Source organism: Tachyglossus aculeatus, chromosome 17, assembly GCF_015852505.1.
Source record: "Tachyglossus aculeatus isolate mTacAcu1 chromosome 17, mTacAcu1.pri, whole genome shotgun sequence".
Taxonomy (NCBI): Eukaryota; Metazoa; Chordata; class Mammalia; order Monotremata; family Tachyglossidae; genus Tachyglossus; species Tachyglossus aculeatus.
Window position 1 is genome coordinate 52,906,230 of NC_052082.1, and position 16,624 is coordinate 52,922,853.

A 16,624-nucleotide genomic window follows, 5' to 3' on the forward strand; every position below is an offset into this window, starting at 1 on the left:
CCTTTTAGACTGTGAGCCCACTGTTGGGTAGGGACTGTCTCTAGATGTTGCCAATTTGTACTTCCCAAGCGTTTAGTACAGTGCTCTGCACATAGTAAGCGCTCAATAAATACGATTGATGATGATGATATTGTCCTCTCACAAACGCTTAGTACAGTGCTCTGCATACAGTAAGCGCTCAGTAGAGACGACGGAACGGATGAATGACTGATGGACTGACTTTGTCAAGCTTTCCAAAGTCTCCTGCCCCTAACCTAGTCTCCAGGCCTCTCTCTGGGAGAGCTGATCTTCTGGAGGGGAGACTGTGAAACAGCCGAGAAGAAAGGCCCAGTTGGTATCACGGGGCCCAGTCAGACCAGCAATCGAGCCCGTCCCAAAGCCGCCCGGTGCCGGAGCCGGGCTTTAAAGCCCAGCTAGACCCATCCACTCGGGCTCAGTGTGCCAGGTTTACTCCGGTGCCCTCCTCCAGACACGATGGATCAGGCTGGGGCTCCAGGGACAGAGGCCCATTGGGTTTTGGAGAAGAACCAAGTGAAGCGCAAGCGGTGTCTGTGAGCTGGGGAAGGGGCCGGAGGACGAGCTGGGGCACTCCAAGCTGTCACTCGCAAACAGGGCTACCTAAGCACAGACTAATCTCCTTTGGTAACAGTATTTCATTCATTCGGTTCCCTTCGGTGGTCCAAAGTTCAGGCTTTAAGAGGATCAGTCTCTTGGACTGGCATCTTCGCCTTTTAATCTCCCCTGCCATTCTGATGCTTTAATCCCAAGGAGGCGAGAGACGGAGGCTTGGGAAATGTGGCCCGACCCAGGAGCCTGCAGCCCCCAGAAGGTCCCCATCACCTCAGGGGACCGTGACCCACAGACCTGCTTTCCCCACTCTGGTCACCCGCCCTCCCTTTTCCCGGCAGAGAGGCCGAGAGGCGCCGGACGACGTCAGGCTGGGAGAGGTGCCGCCTCCCCGAATCTGACCGCACTAGCATCGGAATGGGTTGGATCCGGAAGGCCCTTGAAGCCTGGGATGGGCTACCATCCTTGCCCTCAAGATTGGTCTCCTCACCCCAACGATCAGTTCAGAAACAGCATCCCCCACCCTGCGGCTGAATACCCTGATTATCTTGTATCTAATAATAATAATAATTGTGGTATTTGTTAAGTGCTTACTAAATGCCACGCACCGTACTAAGCACTGTGGTGGATACAAGCAAATGAGGCTGGACAAAGTCCCTGACCCTCATCAATCAATCGTATTTATTGAGCGCTTACTGTGTGCAGAGCACCGTACTAAACGCTTGGGAAGTACAAGTTGGCAACATATAGAGGCACTCACAGTTTCAATCCCCATTTTACAGATGAGGTAACCGAGACCCAGAGAAGTGAAGTGACTTGCCCAAGGTCACCGAGCAGGCAAGTGGTGGAGCTGGGATTAGCACCCACGACCTTCTAACTCCCCAGCCCGTGCTCTATCCACTATGTCATGTTGCTTCTCGTATACTCCAGCCCTGGGCACACAGAGTTACCAAATGCCACAATCATTATTATTCGTAATTAATAATTATTACACACTCCCCCCGTAGTGCGGATAGACTCCACACGTCAGGAGAAAGGCAGCACGACTGCCGGGTTACGCCCCGGAGGTAGTGTGGGCCTGAGCACTCAAATCAAGGCGGCCCACCAGATCTCAGGAAACAAGAAGTGAAACGGTTGCTTCACCACCGGCCCTGCCAGAGGGAGAGATGACCCCGGTCCTCGCCTCCCACGGTCAGCATCGAGCTGAAAGAGCTGCCTCGCTTCCCGGCCATCTCCTTAGAAACTACAAACCCGAAGGAAGAGTGCTTCTCACAGTACGAGATTTGTGCAGCGGTGAGAGGAGTGGCCCTCCCCCAAGAAGCTGTGGACCGCCTGTCGGGGGGCCAGCACGAGGCCTCAGACGTGGACACACCGATTCTGCACTGCTTCACGTCACTGCTCAAACGCCTTTCTCAGGGGCCTCCCCACTCTGCAACTAGAGGTCAGATCCCGCTGCTCTCCCCCGGCAAAGCTGCTGAATTGGCCTGTCAGTCCATCAGTAGGATTTTTTTCAGTGCCGTGTGCACATAGCACTGTACTAAGCACCTGGGAGACACGGTAAAATAAAGTTGGTAAACATGATCCTTGCTCTCATGGAGAGTACAGTCTAGAGAGGGAGACAGACACAAAATTATAGCCTTATCTGCTGGAGCTAACCCAGGAAGTGGCTCTCCACCCCCGCCAGGCTGCTCTCGTGGATTCATCGCGTTGGGGTGCCTAATCCTAGGACGAGGAAAGGTCTTTTCCTCATCTCCCACTCCCTTCTGCATCACCCTGAGTTGCTCCCTTTGCTCTTCCCCCCATCCCAGCCCCACACCACTTATGCACATATCTGCAATTTTATGTTTGTATTGATGTCTGTCTCCCCTCCTTTAGACTGTGAGCTCGCTGCGGACTGGGAATGTCACTGTTTACTGTTGTTCTGTACTTTCCCAAACAGTTAGTACAGTGCTCTGCAGAATAAGTGCTTAATAAATACAAGTGAATGAAGGAATGAGTGAATGGGAGGAGGTAAAGGCTTTCTTGGTCCCTACTGGCAACTTTCAGACTCTCTAGAGGCTATGTGTATGTGTGTATGTGGGCAGGAGGGGAGAAACGTGGTGATCAGGAGTTGGTGAGCGGGAGTCCTCTGCACTAGCCCAACCTACAGGTCCTCCTCCTCCTCCCTTCCCCTACCACTCCCACCGCAACCCCTGGCTAGATCAGTACACCCCATTCTAAAAATGATTTTACACGCGTGAGTTTCAACCTCATTTGCTTTCTATTCCTCAATCCCCATGGACCCACAAGGGAACAGCCACTCCTGCTCCCAGGAAAACTCAGAGCCAACCAGAACCAAGCAGTCACAAGGAAGACTGTGGCCTCAAACCTACCCACAACCCAGGTCCCACAGGGAGACTCTGGCCTTGCTGCCTCTTCCAATTTCTTCCTGGAAGGACTAGATCTCCCCTGGCCCATGCTTTCTGTCTGACGGAAGCCCTCTCCCAAGGGAACTGGGCCAATGTCACGCCTGCCACCCCAGAAACCTTGGCCCTTCTGAAACTCTCTTGAAAGTGCTCACTTTCAGCATCCAGGCTGGCAGCGGGGACGAGGCTGCGGTCGTAGCCCGCCTCCACTGCCACCTCTTTGGCCAAGAATGGGGCTCTCACACTTGGAAGCTCGTCACTGGTTATTTTCAGCCTCAAGGTTAGACCGGCACCCAGGGCCCCACAGAGCCGGCATCTGTCAGCCCAGACCCAGGGCACCCGAGCATCCCCAAACCTTCCCAGGCCTTATCAGCCTGGAAGTCAGAATTCCAACCTAGTTCATCTCCCTTGTCTTCGGGAAGGAACACGCTTAGCTCTTCCCAAGAAGACTCTACCCTCTTTTTACAGAGGGTCAGAGGAGGGGATTCCACAACTTGCCTTGATCGGGCCACTGAAGGGTTTAATGGATCTCCCAGTCGGGACTGCTTTATGGGTACCCTAAATCCCACACGCTGCCGCTCCTCACTCTTGTCCTTACCTCATCCACCCTCATCCTTGAGAGCCTGTCTCCTTAGACTGCTCTTGCCCAGACTCAATAGTCCCGGCGACTTTAGCCTTTCTTTATAAGTCTTACATCCCTTTGGCCACCTTTGTGGTTCTCTCTGGGCCGTTCTCCAAGTCCAGCTCACGTAGCGGAGCCCAAAATGAGTAAGACTCTCAGACTGGCGTCCTGAGCCAGGCAGGCCTGAAAATAGACCTTTGGAAAAAAAATGGACATGAGGACCGAAGGACAGCTATAGACCAAAAACGACCGAAGACAGATATCGCTCAGAAATCTCAGAGAGGGATGAGGCTGAAATAAGGGCCCTTAGGAGTCTGACCTGTCCCACTGACCCCACTCACACTTAAGATGGAAGTGGGGAGGTAGGGGCGGGGAGAGAGATAAGGACCCATTTCCCCTTATGCTACAGATGCATCAGCCAACCTCAAATAGCATCCCGATGAATAACTCAGTAACTCCTCTGTGTCTGGAACCTTGGACTGGGGATGAAGAGGGAGCTGGGAAATGGCAGCAGTGATGAACAGTGACAAGCAGGTAGGCAGCTAACTGAGAGGCTTTTTTTTGGGGGTGTGGGGTAGGGAGAGAAAGTCCTAGCCCCCCAGGTTTCCTTCACTGCCCTTTGACCAGGGGAGAGGCGACTGAGTCAGCATTTCCAAAGAAACACCCATGCCAGAGCGTAACACACAAGGAAGTCAGACTGCTGGGACTGGGGAGCCATAAAAGCACAGGGGATAAGGATGTGCCAACAACATTCTTCACCCCTGTGCTGAGAAGCCAGGAATCTTTACCCTGTAGTTTTCTCAGTGCCACCTCTTATATTTAGGGCCTTAAATACATCTTTCCTGTAAGAGTCTTTCAACTTTATCCAGAAGGATGGTTCCCTGAAAAAGGGAAGAGCCTTCACTGAGGCAGCTCTGCCTACCGAGCTATCGGGGTCTTGGGAAATCACACACTGAACTTCACAAATACTGAAGGATTCGTTCTAGGGAAGAAGAGATCAGATGGGGGAAAGAAGAGTCCCTGGAAGGGGCAAGGAAGGGAAGGGGGAGAGAAGGAGTTAGCTTCCACAGATTCAAGGAGCCCAGAAGCCGCACAGCCCGGGGGCAAGCCAAGGATGCCCTGGGCCCTCAGTGTAAATCCTCAGGGTTCTTGGCTTCCAGAGACCTCGAAGGAGAGATCTGCCCTGGGGTGTAGGCCGATCTCATTTTCACTCGCCATTCACCCGAAAACACGCCCCAGTGAAATGAAGAGAGAGAACTGGTTTGTCCAACTTTCCAACCAGCAGGAAAAACAGGATGACAAAGGCAGGAGTGCCCGTCTGGGCCGTCCCATTCCCGACTCCGTGGACCGGCCCACGAGCACACAAATAAATCACAGAAGAGAAGAAAAAGGGACTTACCTCCTCCACAGACACAGGCAGGATAACTCGACTGAAAGAGAGGGAGAATAAGGGTATCAATTTCGGTCCCTCACCTGGACCAGGCTCCTCCTAGGAGACGGAGCTCACGCATTAAAGCGCTGCAGACCTCAGGTGACCTGAGCGTTTCAGCCCTGAACCGGCCCAGGCCACTCTTTCCACTCCCACTCGCCCCCTCATAGGAGCCGGCGGTGAATTGGGATAAGAAAACCATAAGCCAGTCCGGCCCAAATACCAATCCTGGCCCCTATTCTCACCCAAAGACGCTTCTCTCCCCATAGACGCTGGCCCTCACCCTGGCCGGCTCTGAACTCTTCCAGGATGCCGGCCCCAAGGGGAATAGTCCACAGGCTACTGTGCTGCCATTTGGGATCCAGTCAGGGATGCCTTAAGGAAGGGCTCCCCAAGGGACTGTCTCTATATGTTGCCAATTTGTACTTCCCAAGCGCTTAGTACAGTGCTCTGCACATAGTAAGCGCTCAATAAAATACGATTGATGATGATGACTGGGGCAGGAGTGGAGTGGGGGACTTTTCAAGAGTCTCACTGCCCTCAGGGAAGCCCATCTGATGACCTGGGGTCCCGGACGTAAGTCCCAACCCTAATTCAGCCCAGACCCAATGAGGGAAGTTCTCCCATGACTCACCCATTATTTCACTCTCCTTCCACAGATCCCATGAAGCAACTCAACTGGTTTTTCCTTCTCTCCCTTCTAATGCCTTCCCATCGGCGGTTACCACTGATGGGGAAGTGGCCGGAGAGTGGGGAGAAGGAGGAGAGAAAACCTCGGGGGCTTAGGCCTGAATAATTCACACTTCTTAAGTTACTCACTCTCAAAAATCCAAGAGCTAACTGACCCACCCAAGCACTCTGAATCCACAATGAAGGGGGATGAGTCAAAAACTTCTGCTCCATGTTGTGTCACCTTGGGTGGGTGGAAGGTCCGTGTATCCCAGGCCTTGACATGACTTCTAAGCTCTTCCTCACCTTATGTGTGTTGGCTTAAGTAAGACCGCATCCTCTGCACTAAAAGAAGTCATAAAGTCTTGCTTCCTCCCAGGGTACTGACTGGTTCAACAAAACCTGCTTTTTTCCTTCTCTCTCTCTCAGACTGTACATATTTGGTATACCATTCACCAGTTCTTTAAGGTCTCCCTGAGGATGGGGAAAGAGCTCTCACAACCCTGAAAAAAACACACAGCTCCAAACTAAACACACCGGACAGTCTTTGCGCTCACTGCTGCTGGATAATGACTACCCCCTCTCCCAGAATAGTGACTCCAGGATTGTAAATAATCCAGTTTATTGGTAGCCGCCGCTCTGACGTTCCCCTCTCATTAAAGCCGACAGCTCAGGGAAAATCCCACCTCAAAGGACAGAATTCCTGCACCATCAGAATAAACTTCCTAGAAAACAATGAGCCTTTTACCTTCCAGAATGGCAGGAAAAACTGTGCTTAGGAATGGACAGAAGTCAAGTGGATCCTGGCCAGAAATTTTTAGAAAATTTCTACCCATGCTGGGGGTGAGGGGGAGGGAGAGGCAACTCTGAAAGTCAGGGAGGGAGCCAAGTCCCCCATTCAGAAAGGGGCTTAGGTAGACGACTTTCTGACAGGATACTGAAGAGCCACTTATGTTACAGATTCAAATCCATCAATTGGTCCCAGGAGCCCTTAGAAACTAAGCTCCCTTTACAAAGTGGCTTTACGGTGTAATTCCCCAAAACAATAGAGCAGCCGATCCAACCCCAGGTTTGGAGACCCAAATCTGTGCTCGCTTTGGGGTGACCTTCACTCTTACCCTTCCCGAGAGCTGCAGCACTCACACTGCAGTTAGAGCAAAGTGTCCCAAACCCCTCCTCCTCCTCCTCAGATACACACAGCACATGTCTGAATGAGCCTTAGCTGTTTAGGTGCTGCATCACTGAGCCTTTTTCTGGACAGTCTCTCATGAGTTAAAGCTCAGGCCTCCTTAAAACACATCTGGATCCCTTCAAGGATGCACCTCGTTTCTTCCCTTTATACTGCCACTCTTCTTGAACTGCAGCTCACTGCAGATTTCAGCAGCACTTTGCTCAGAGCAAGAAAAGCGTCCCACCAGGGACAAAAAGTAGAAACCCTGTCAACTGGGTATCGTGGGTTAAAGAGTGCTGCTCCCTTCTCCCCTCTCGCCATCCTCATACCGATGAGAATGCATTTCCTAGTCCCTCCTCTCCTCCAAATCACCAAGTGAAGGTCTGCGATCCTTTGCTATTTTGGAAGACTTTGGGCTCCAACGGGGGCCCAACTTCGGCAATAGGCAAGCAGGCATCGCCAAGGGACTGGGATGTATCGGGCCTGAAAACCGAGAATCCAAGATGGTGTGGCCCCAATGTAGTTCCGCTCCAGGAGGGAAACGGCCCTTACCCTGGGATGATATCCAGCCCCCGGGTCTCTGACCCCCTTACCAGTCCAAGTCCTGCTTCTCTCCAAAACGGCTCCTAGGGCAGGAACTTCGTGGGGAAGGGGAGGCGAGGCTTTTCACTAGTGAAGGGCAAAACTGAAAAGGCTCCCACTCCTGACCGAACCCAACTCCCCGTGCTGACAGAACCACAGTCCTGGCTCATTTCCTGGGGCCCCTGGCTGCGCCTCTGAAGCCACTGAGCCAAACCTGACCCCCAAACATTCACTTCCAGGGAGGCGGACACTCCCTAGACCCGCTCTCCTCAGCCAGTCCTCTCTGGGGGTGGGCCGGGACCCAGGCCCGGGACTAGAAAGTGAAGCTCATTCCAACCAGCCCCTCTTCCTGACTCCTGGTCTGGTGACCCATTAGTCCCGGCCTTCTAGCATCCCGGCTCATCGCCCCGACATCACCGGGACAAGGGAAGGCCCAACTTGACCTATGACCCCCCCCCAGAAGCCCACAGCCTCGGCCCGGGGCCCTTCACAACCTCCATTTCCCACCCTTCCTCCTCCTGTGGCTCGGTGGAAAGAGCCCGGGCCTTGGAGTCGGAGGTCATGGGTTCAAATCCCGGCTCCGCCAATTGCCAGCTGGGTGACTTGGGGCTAGGTCACTTCTAGACTGTGAGCCAGTTGTCGGGTGGGGACCGTCTCTATATGTTGCCAACTTGTACTTCCCAAGCGCTTAGTACAGTGCTCTGTACACAGTAAGTGCTCAATAAATCATCATCATCAATCGTATTTATTGAGTGCTTACTATGTGCAGAGCACTGTACTAAGCGCTTGGGAAGTACAAATCGGCAACATCTAGAGACAGTCCCTACCCAACAGTGGGCTCACAGTCTAAAAGGGGGAGACAGAGAACAAAACCAAACATACTACCAAAATAAAATAAATAGAATAGATATGTACAAGTAAAATAAATAAATAAATACGACTGATTGATTGATTGGGCCTCAGTGACCTCGTCTGTAAAACGGGGATTAAGACTGTGAGCTCCCCGTGTTGCCAACTTGTACTTCCCAAGCGCTTAGTACAGTGCTCCGCACACAGTAAGAGCTCAATAAATATGACTGATTGATTGACTGGGCCTCAGTGACCTCGGCTGCAAAACGGGGATTAAGACTGTGAGCTCCCCGTGTTGCCAACTTGTACTTCCCAAGCGCTTAGTACAGTGCTCTGCACACAGTAAGCGCTCAATAAATACGACTGATTGATTGACTGGGCCTCAGTGACCTCGGCTGCAAAATGGGGATTAAGACTGTGAGCTCCCCGGGGGACAACCTGATCACCTTGTAACCTCCCCAATGCTTTGAACATAATAAGCGCTTACTAAGTGCCACCATTATTATTATCAATATTCTCTGGGACGGGGGGGGTGTCCCCCACTTTCCTAGGAGCCCCCGTTTCTCTCCCCCCGAAGGACAGAACCCCTTCCTTCCTCTCCCCCTCGTCCCCCTCTCCATCCCATCTTACCTCCTTCCCTTCCCCACAGCACCTGTATATATGTATATATGTTCGTACGTATTTATTACTCTATTTATTTATTTATTTTACTTGTACCTATCTATTCTATCTATTTTATTTTGTTACTATGTTTGGTTTTGTTCTCTGTCTCCCCCTTCTAGACAGTGAACCCACTGTTGGGTAGGGACCGTCTCTATATGTTGCCAACTTGTACTTCCCAAGCGCTTAGTCCAGTGCTCTGCACACAGTAAGCGCTCAATAAATACGATTGATTGATTGACTGATTTTGTTAGTATGTTTGGTTTTGTTCTCTGTTTCCCCCTTCTAGACAGTGAGCCCACTGTTGGATAGGGACCATCTCTATATGTTGCCAGCTTGGACTTCCCAAGCGCTTAGTGCAGTGCTCTGCACACAGTGAGTGCTCAATAAATATGATTGATTGATTTTGTTAGTATGTTTGGTTTTGTTCTCTGTCTCCCCCGTCTAGACTGTGAGCCCACTGTTGGGTAGGGACTATCTCTAGATGTTGCCAGCTTGGACTTCCCAAGCGCTTAGTGCAGTGCTCTGCACACAGTGAGCGCTCAATAAATATGATTGATTGATTTTGTTAGTATGTTTGGTTTTGTTCTCTGTCTCCCCCTTCTAGACTGTGAGCTCACTGTTGGGTAGGGGCTATCTTTATATGTTGCCAGCTTGGACTTCCCAAGCGCTTAGTGCAGCGCTCTGCACACAGTGAGTGCTCAATAAATACGACTGATTGATTGATTTTGTTAGTATGTTTGGTTTTGTTGTCTGTCTCCCCCTTCTAGACTGTGAGCCCACTGTTGGGTAGGGACCGTCTCTAGATGTTGCCAGCTTGGACTTCCCAAGCGCTTAGTGCAGTGCTCTGCACATAGTAAGCGCTCAATAAATACGATTGATTGATTTTGTTAGTAGGTTTGGTTTTGTTGTCCGTCTCCCCCTTCTAGACTGTGAGCCCACTGTTGGGTAGGGACCGTCTCTAGATGTTGCCAGCTTGGACTTCCCAAGCGCTTAGTGCAGTGCTCTGCACATAGTAAGCGCTCAATAAATACGATTGATTGATTTTGTTAGTATGTTTGGTTTTGTTGTCCGTCTCCCCCTTCTAGACTGTGAGCCCACTGTTGGGTAGGGACCGTCTCTAGATGTTGCCAACTTGGACTTCCCAAGCGCTTAGTCCAGTGTCTTGAACACACAGTAAGCGCTCAATAGATACGATTGATTGATTGATTGATTGACAGGGGCTGACTGGCAGGCCTTGCCGGCCCCTGACCCCCAGGGCCCGAGCCCCTTCCCCTCAGGGCCCCCCCCGGCCCGGCCCGGCCCGCCGGCCCCGCCATCTCCCGTTGGCGCGGACACTCACTACTCTTTGACCAGCACCATGTCCGTCCGTCCGTCCGTCGGTGGCTCGGTGAGTTGGGGGTGCAGCACCTCTGTGTGTGTGTGTGTGTGTGTGTGTGTGTGTGTCTCCCGCCCGCAACCCCGGCCCCCGGCGGCTTCTCTCCGTGGGGTGGGGTCCGGTCCGGTCCGGTCCGGTCCGGTCCGCTCCCGTCTCCGTGAGGCGGCCGCCGCCGCCGCCGCCGCCCGGACCTCCTGGTTCCGCAGCACCGCGCGGGGGGCGGGCCGTCTCTGCGGCAACCAGCGCGTCACGCGCAATAAAGCGTGATGACGTCACCGCCAGGTCGTCTCCCGCCTCCCCCACCCTGCCCTTAAAAGGGCGGAAGCCGGCAGGGACGGCTATTGGGTGAGGCGGGGAGGGAGGGTCACGTGGGCTCGCGGCCCGTCTCCTCCCTGGAGACGGGGGGGGCCCCTCCGGGGCCTGCGCTGTGATTGGCTAAGAGGATGTCACGTGTTGGTGCCGCGTACTGGCGGTGAAGCCGGGCCGCGCGTCACTCGGAGTGGGCGGGATTCATTCATTCATTCAATCGTATTTCATTCATTCAATCATTCATTCACTCATTCATTCAATCATTCATTCATTCAATCGTGTTTATTCATTCATTCAATCGTAATCATTCAGTCATTCATCCAATCATTCATTCATTCAATCAATCCTGTTCATTCATTCATTCGTATTAATTCAATCGTATTCATTCATTCATTCATCCAGTCATTCATTCATTCAATCAATCGTGTTCATTCATTCATTCATATTCATTCAATTGTATTCATTCATTCATTCAATCGTATTCATTCATTCATTCATCCATCCGTGTTCATTCATTCATTCATTTGTATTCATTCATTCAATCGTATTCATTCATTCATTCTTCCATCCGTGTTCATTCATTCATTCATTTGTATTCATTCATTCAATCGTATTCATTCATTCATTCATTCATTCATCTGTATTCATTCATTTGTATTCATTCATTCAATCGTATTCATTCATTCATTCAATCAACCGTGTTTATACATTCATTTATTCATTCGTATTCATTCATTTATTTATTTATTTTACTTGTACATATCTATTCTATTTATTTTATTTTGTTAGTATGTTTGGTTTTGTTCTCTGTCTCCCCCCTTTTAGACTGTGAGCCCCCTGTTGGGTAGGGACTGTCTCTATATGTTGCCAATTTGTACTTCCCAAGCGCTTAGTACAGTGCTCTGCACATAGTAAGCACTCAATAAATACGATTGATGATGATGATGATTCATTCATTCATTCCATCATATTCATTCATTTATTCATTCAATCAACCGTGTTTATTCATTCATTTATTCATTCTTATTCATTCATTCATTCATTCCATCATATTCATTCATTTCATCATATTCATTCATTCATTTATTCATTCAATCAACCGTGTTTATTCATTCATTCATCTATTCAATCGTATTCATTCTTTCATTCATTCATTCAATCGTATTCATTCATTCATTCAATCGTATTTAATAATAATAATAATAATGACAGCATTTGTTAAGCGCTTACTATGTGTAGAGCACTGTTCTAAGCGCTGGGGGGGATACAAGGTGAACAGGTTGTCCCATGTGGGGCTCACAGTCTTCATCCCCATTTGACAGATGAAGGAACTGAGGCTCCGAGAAGTTAAGTGACTTGCCCAAGGTCACACAGCAGACATGTGGTGGAGCCGGGATTCGAACCCATGACCTCTGACTCCAAAGCCCGGGCTCTTTCCACTGAGACACGCTGCTTTCACTTATTCATTCCATTCATTCCATTTATTCATTCATTCATTCATTCAATCAATTGTATTTCTTCATTCATTCATTCAATCGTATTTATTGGGTGCTTACTGTGTGCAGAGCACTGTACTAAGCGCTTGGAAAGTACAAGTTGGCAACAGAGACAATCCATCCCTGCCCACAACGGGTTCATAGTCTAGATCATTGTTGTGTGTGCTTAGAACAGCGTTTTGCACATAGTAAGCGCTTAACAAATACTGTTATGCATTCATTCATTCAATTGTATTTATTGAGCGCTTGCAGAGAACTGTACTAAGCGCTTGGGAAGCACAAGTCGGCAACATATAGAGACCCAACAACGGGCTCACAGTCTAGAAGGGGGAGACAGACAGCTAAAAAAACTATGTAGACAGGTGTCAAAACCATCAGAATAAATAGAATTATAGCCATATGCACATCATTAACAAAATAAATAGAATAGTAAATATATACAAGTAAAATAAAGAGTAATAAATCTGTACAAATATATACAAATGCTGTGGGGAGGGGAAGGAGGGAGGGCTGGAGGAATGGGGTGGAGGAGAGGAAAAAGAGGGCTCAGTCTGGGAAGGCCTTCTGGAGGAGGTGAGCTCTCAGCAGGGATTTGAAGGGAGGAAGAGAACAAGTTTGGCGGACGTATGGAGGGAGGACATTCCAGACCAGGGGAAGGACGTGGGCCGGGAATTAACTGTGGGATAGGTGAGAACAAGGCACAGTGATATTATTATTATTATTATCATTATTACATGCTGGGTGCGTGGCCACATCATCGCCGCCCCCCAGTCCACCTGGACACCAGTGTGAAACCCCAGTTTAGCCTGCTCCTCCAGGAGCCAATCGGGAAAAAACAAGGGGTCACTTTTAGCGATCAGTTGCCTTTCCAGCCGCGATAATAATAACAATAATAATGGTATTTGTTAAGCACTTACTATGTACCAAGCACTGTTGAAAGTGCTGGGGTAGATACAAGGTAATCAGGTAATAGGGATCACAGTTTTAATCCCCATTTTACAGATGAGGGAACTGAGGCACAGAGAAGTGAAGTTATTTGCCCAAAGTCACACAGCTGATGTGGCAGAGCCAGAATTAGCACCCACAACCTCTGACTCCCAAGCCTGTGCTCTTGCCATTAAGCCACACTGATTCTCTTGAACGTTGGAAGATTCCACACCCTCTTCCTCCCCCTCTCCCGGAGGGTCACCCTCCCCAACTACACTAGCGGGAGTAACACTAGCCGCAGGAGGTTACCAATCCGATGTGGGACAGGGACTGTGTCCAACCTGATTATTATGTATCTCCTGTAGAGCTTAGTACAGTGCCTGGAACATAGTAAGCACCTAACAAATACCATTTTTAAAAAATCCAGATTGGTGGCAGCAAGGGGCATTATTCCCTCTAGACTGTAAGCCCGCTGTGGGCAGGGTCTCTATGTGTTGCCAATTTGTACTTCCCAAGCGTTTAGTACAGTGCTCTGCACATAGTAAGCGCTCAATAAATACGATTGATTGATTGATTGATTGTCTCTCCTTATTGCTCTTTTTACTTTCCAAGCACTTGGTTCAGTGCTCTGCACATAGTAAGGGCTCGATAAATACGACTGAATGAATGAATGAATTGATATCCACTGGATAATAATAATAATAATTATAATGGCATTTCTTAAGCGCTTACTATGTGCAAAGCACTGTTCTAAGCGCTGGGCAGATTACAAGGTGATCAGGTTGTCCCACAGGGGGCTCACAGTCTTAATCCCCATTTTACAGATGAGGGAACTGAGGCACAGAGGAGTTAAGTGACTTGCCCAAAGTCACATAGCTGACAATTGGCAGAGCTGGGATCAGATTTTATCCTAGGCAGCCTCAGTTGGGGAGGGACCCAAGTACAGGGGAACAAGGACTGAGGGAACCCAGCAGAGTTGTAATGGGGAAAAGGGGAAATCTGGGGGTATTGAGGGAAGAGGAGAAGGGGAATGGCTTCTTGCAATCAGCAGATTGATGGGGATGGAGGAATGGGAAGGGTCCTACCACCATGGAATTGTCATCTGGGTGATTCCAATCTGGAAGGAGTTAGGGCTCCAGTCTGGAAAGATGCAGGCTGGGAAGGGAATGTGGTTGAAATAACAAAATCATGAAGGGGGGAGGAAGGGAGAATACCGAATTGGTGTTCACCAAATCCATGACGCCAGAAAAAGGCAACCCCCACTGAAGCCTGAGGGTGGCAGGTTCAAAACAAACCAAAGCAGTGTGGCCTAATGGATAGAGCATGGGCCTGGGAGTTGGAAAATCTGGGCTATAATCCCGACTCTGCCACTTGCGTGACCTTGAGCAAGTCAATTAACTTCTCTGGGCCTCAGTCGCCTCACCTGTAAAACGGGGATTAAGACTGTGAGCTCCATGTGGGACATAGACTGGGTCCAACCTGATTATCTTGTACCTCAGTGCTCAGTATAGCGCTTGGCACAATAGCAAGTGCTTGAATGCCATTAAAAAATACCATTAAAAAAAAAAAAAGCAGGCATCCTTCACATAGCAGTTTGGCCACAAGCGTTAATTACGTACTGCCCCAGGAAGCTGGGCAGGTGGAAAATAGGTGTGGGTTCGGATAAATTCGTGAACGTTTTTCTATAAAAAAGTTGAGTCCATGTTTCCCCACTCCTTGAGAGCCTCCAGTGGTTGCCCACCCACCTCCTCTTCAAACAGAAACTCCTTACCATCGATTTTAAAAGCACTTAATCATCTTGCCCTCTTCTACCTTACCTCTTTTGCTCTCCTGCTACAATCTAGTCCACATACTTCACTCCTTTAATGCCAACCTGCTCACTGTACCTTGATCTCATCTCTGTCGCTGCTGACCTCTCTCACCCACATCCTGCCTCTGGCCTGGAACGCCCTCCTTCTTCATTTCCGACAGATAATTACTCTCCCCATCTTCAAGGCCTTATTGAAGGCCTATCTCCTCCAAGAGGCCTTCCCCGGCTAAACCCTCATTTCCTCTTCTTCCACTCCCTTCTGTGTCACCTTTGCACTTGGATACACTCCAATTATTCACCCCTCCCCGGCCACAAACTACTTACGTAGCTATTTATTTATAGTAATGTCCGTCTCCCCCTCTAAACGGGCAAACTTGTTGTAGGAAGGGGACGTGTCTACCAACTCTGTTATATTGTACTCTCCCAAGTGCTTAGTACAGTGCTCTGTATACAGTAAATGCTTAAGAAATATGATCGATTGACTGATTGATAAAAGAACAGTTCATGGCGGTTCAGAGTAGGTTACTAGAGGGAAAGTTAGGGATGTGGTATCCTACATTCCTATACGTTAGCATGGATATTAAGGCGGGCATTTTCACGCTGTTTCTCCAAACACCCTGCTGCCACTGGGGGAAACAGAATATTGACGATGATGGTATTTGTTAAATAATTCCTATCTGCCAATTACTATATTGTAACCTCCCCAGCTCTTAGAACAGTGCTTTGCACATAGTAAGCGCTTAATAAATGCCATTATCATCATCATCAAGCACCAAGGTGGACACAAGATAATCAGGTCGGTCAAAGTCCTTGTCCCACATGGGGATCACAGTCTAAGTGGGAGAAAGACAGGTATTGAATCCCTGTTTTACAGAGGAGGTAACCGAAGCACAAAGAAATTAAGTGGCTTGCCCAAAGCCACACAGCAGGCAAGTGGTGGAACCGGGATTAGACCCCAGGTTCTTTGACTTCTAAGCCCTTGCTATTTCCACTAGGCCATGCTGTTTTCATATTAGGCTCGATGGTCTGACCAGGAAAGGCCTTGCCATCAACTGACTGCCTGCGTTTTGATGTTCTTACAAACACCAACACACCTAGGTTGAAAACAGATGCTGCAAGACACATTCATAGGCATGTGCATCCTCACACTCACTCCTTCAAAAACATATATTCAACAGAACCCACGTTCACATTCATGTACTCACTGACATCCACATACAGGTAGTAAGGCCTGCATGCTCACAGGGGCAGATCAAAATACATACAAGCACACATACACACACACACAAACGCATATCCTTGTGCTGTCAGGGGAGCCTGGAGAGAAGGAATCTGGGTTGGTCTCAAGAGGCCTTTTCCCTCCCTCCCTTCCTGTTGTCCCGCCACCCACCTGGGGCTGGGGCCTAGGGCCCCGGCTCTGGAAGCGGCCTGTCAATCTAGACAGGGCAGCAGGGACTTGGGAGGTGGCCCAGGGGCAAGACGAAGTGCAACAAATTCCATCCCAAGAGGGTACCGGTGGAGACCTGTCTAACTAGTCAGCCAGAGGAGCCAACAGAGAAGAGGTTATGGTTGACATGTTTCAGCCGCTAGATCAATGAAGAGGATAGCTCTTCAGGCAGAAAATCCTCACCCTGGGCTTCAAGGCTGTCCATTACCTTGCCCCCTCCTACCTCACCTCCCTTCTCTCCTTCTCCAGCCCAGCCCGCACCCTCCGCTCCTCCGCGGCAAATCTCCTCCCCGTACCTCGTTC

The 16,624-nt window shown here is 49.7% G+C and overlaps 1 protein-coding gene across 1 annotated transcript in view; it reads right to left on the bottom strand.

Moving 5' to 3' along the window:
* Positions 1-10,482, bottom strand: part of PITPNA (phosphatidylinositol transfer protein alpha) — a 30,648-nt gene extending 20,166 nt beyond the window's left edge. The window contains exons 1-2 of the mRNA XM_038759065.1: positions 10,297-10,482; positions 4,994-5,024 (exon numbers count right to left, since the gene is read on the bottom strand). Of these exons, the coding sequence (XP_038614993.1) occupies positions 4,994-5,024; positions 10,297-10,316 (51 nt within the window). The 5' untranslated portion in view covers positions 10,317-10,482. The remainder of the gene's footprint in view (positions 1-4,993; positions 5,025-10,296) is intronic.
* Between the last annotated feature and the right edge of the window lie 6,142 nt (positions 10,483-16,624).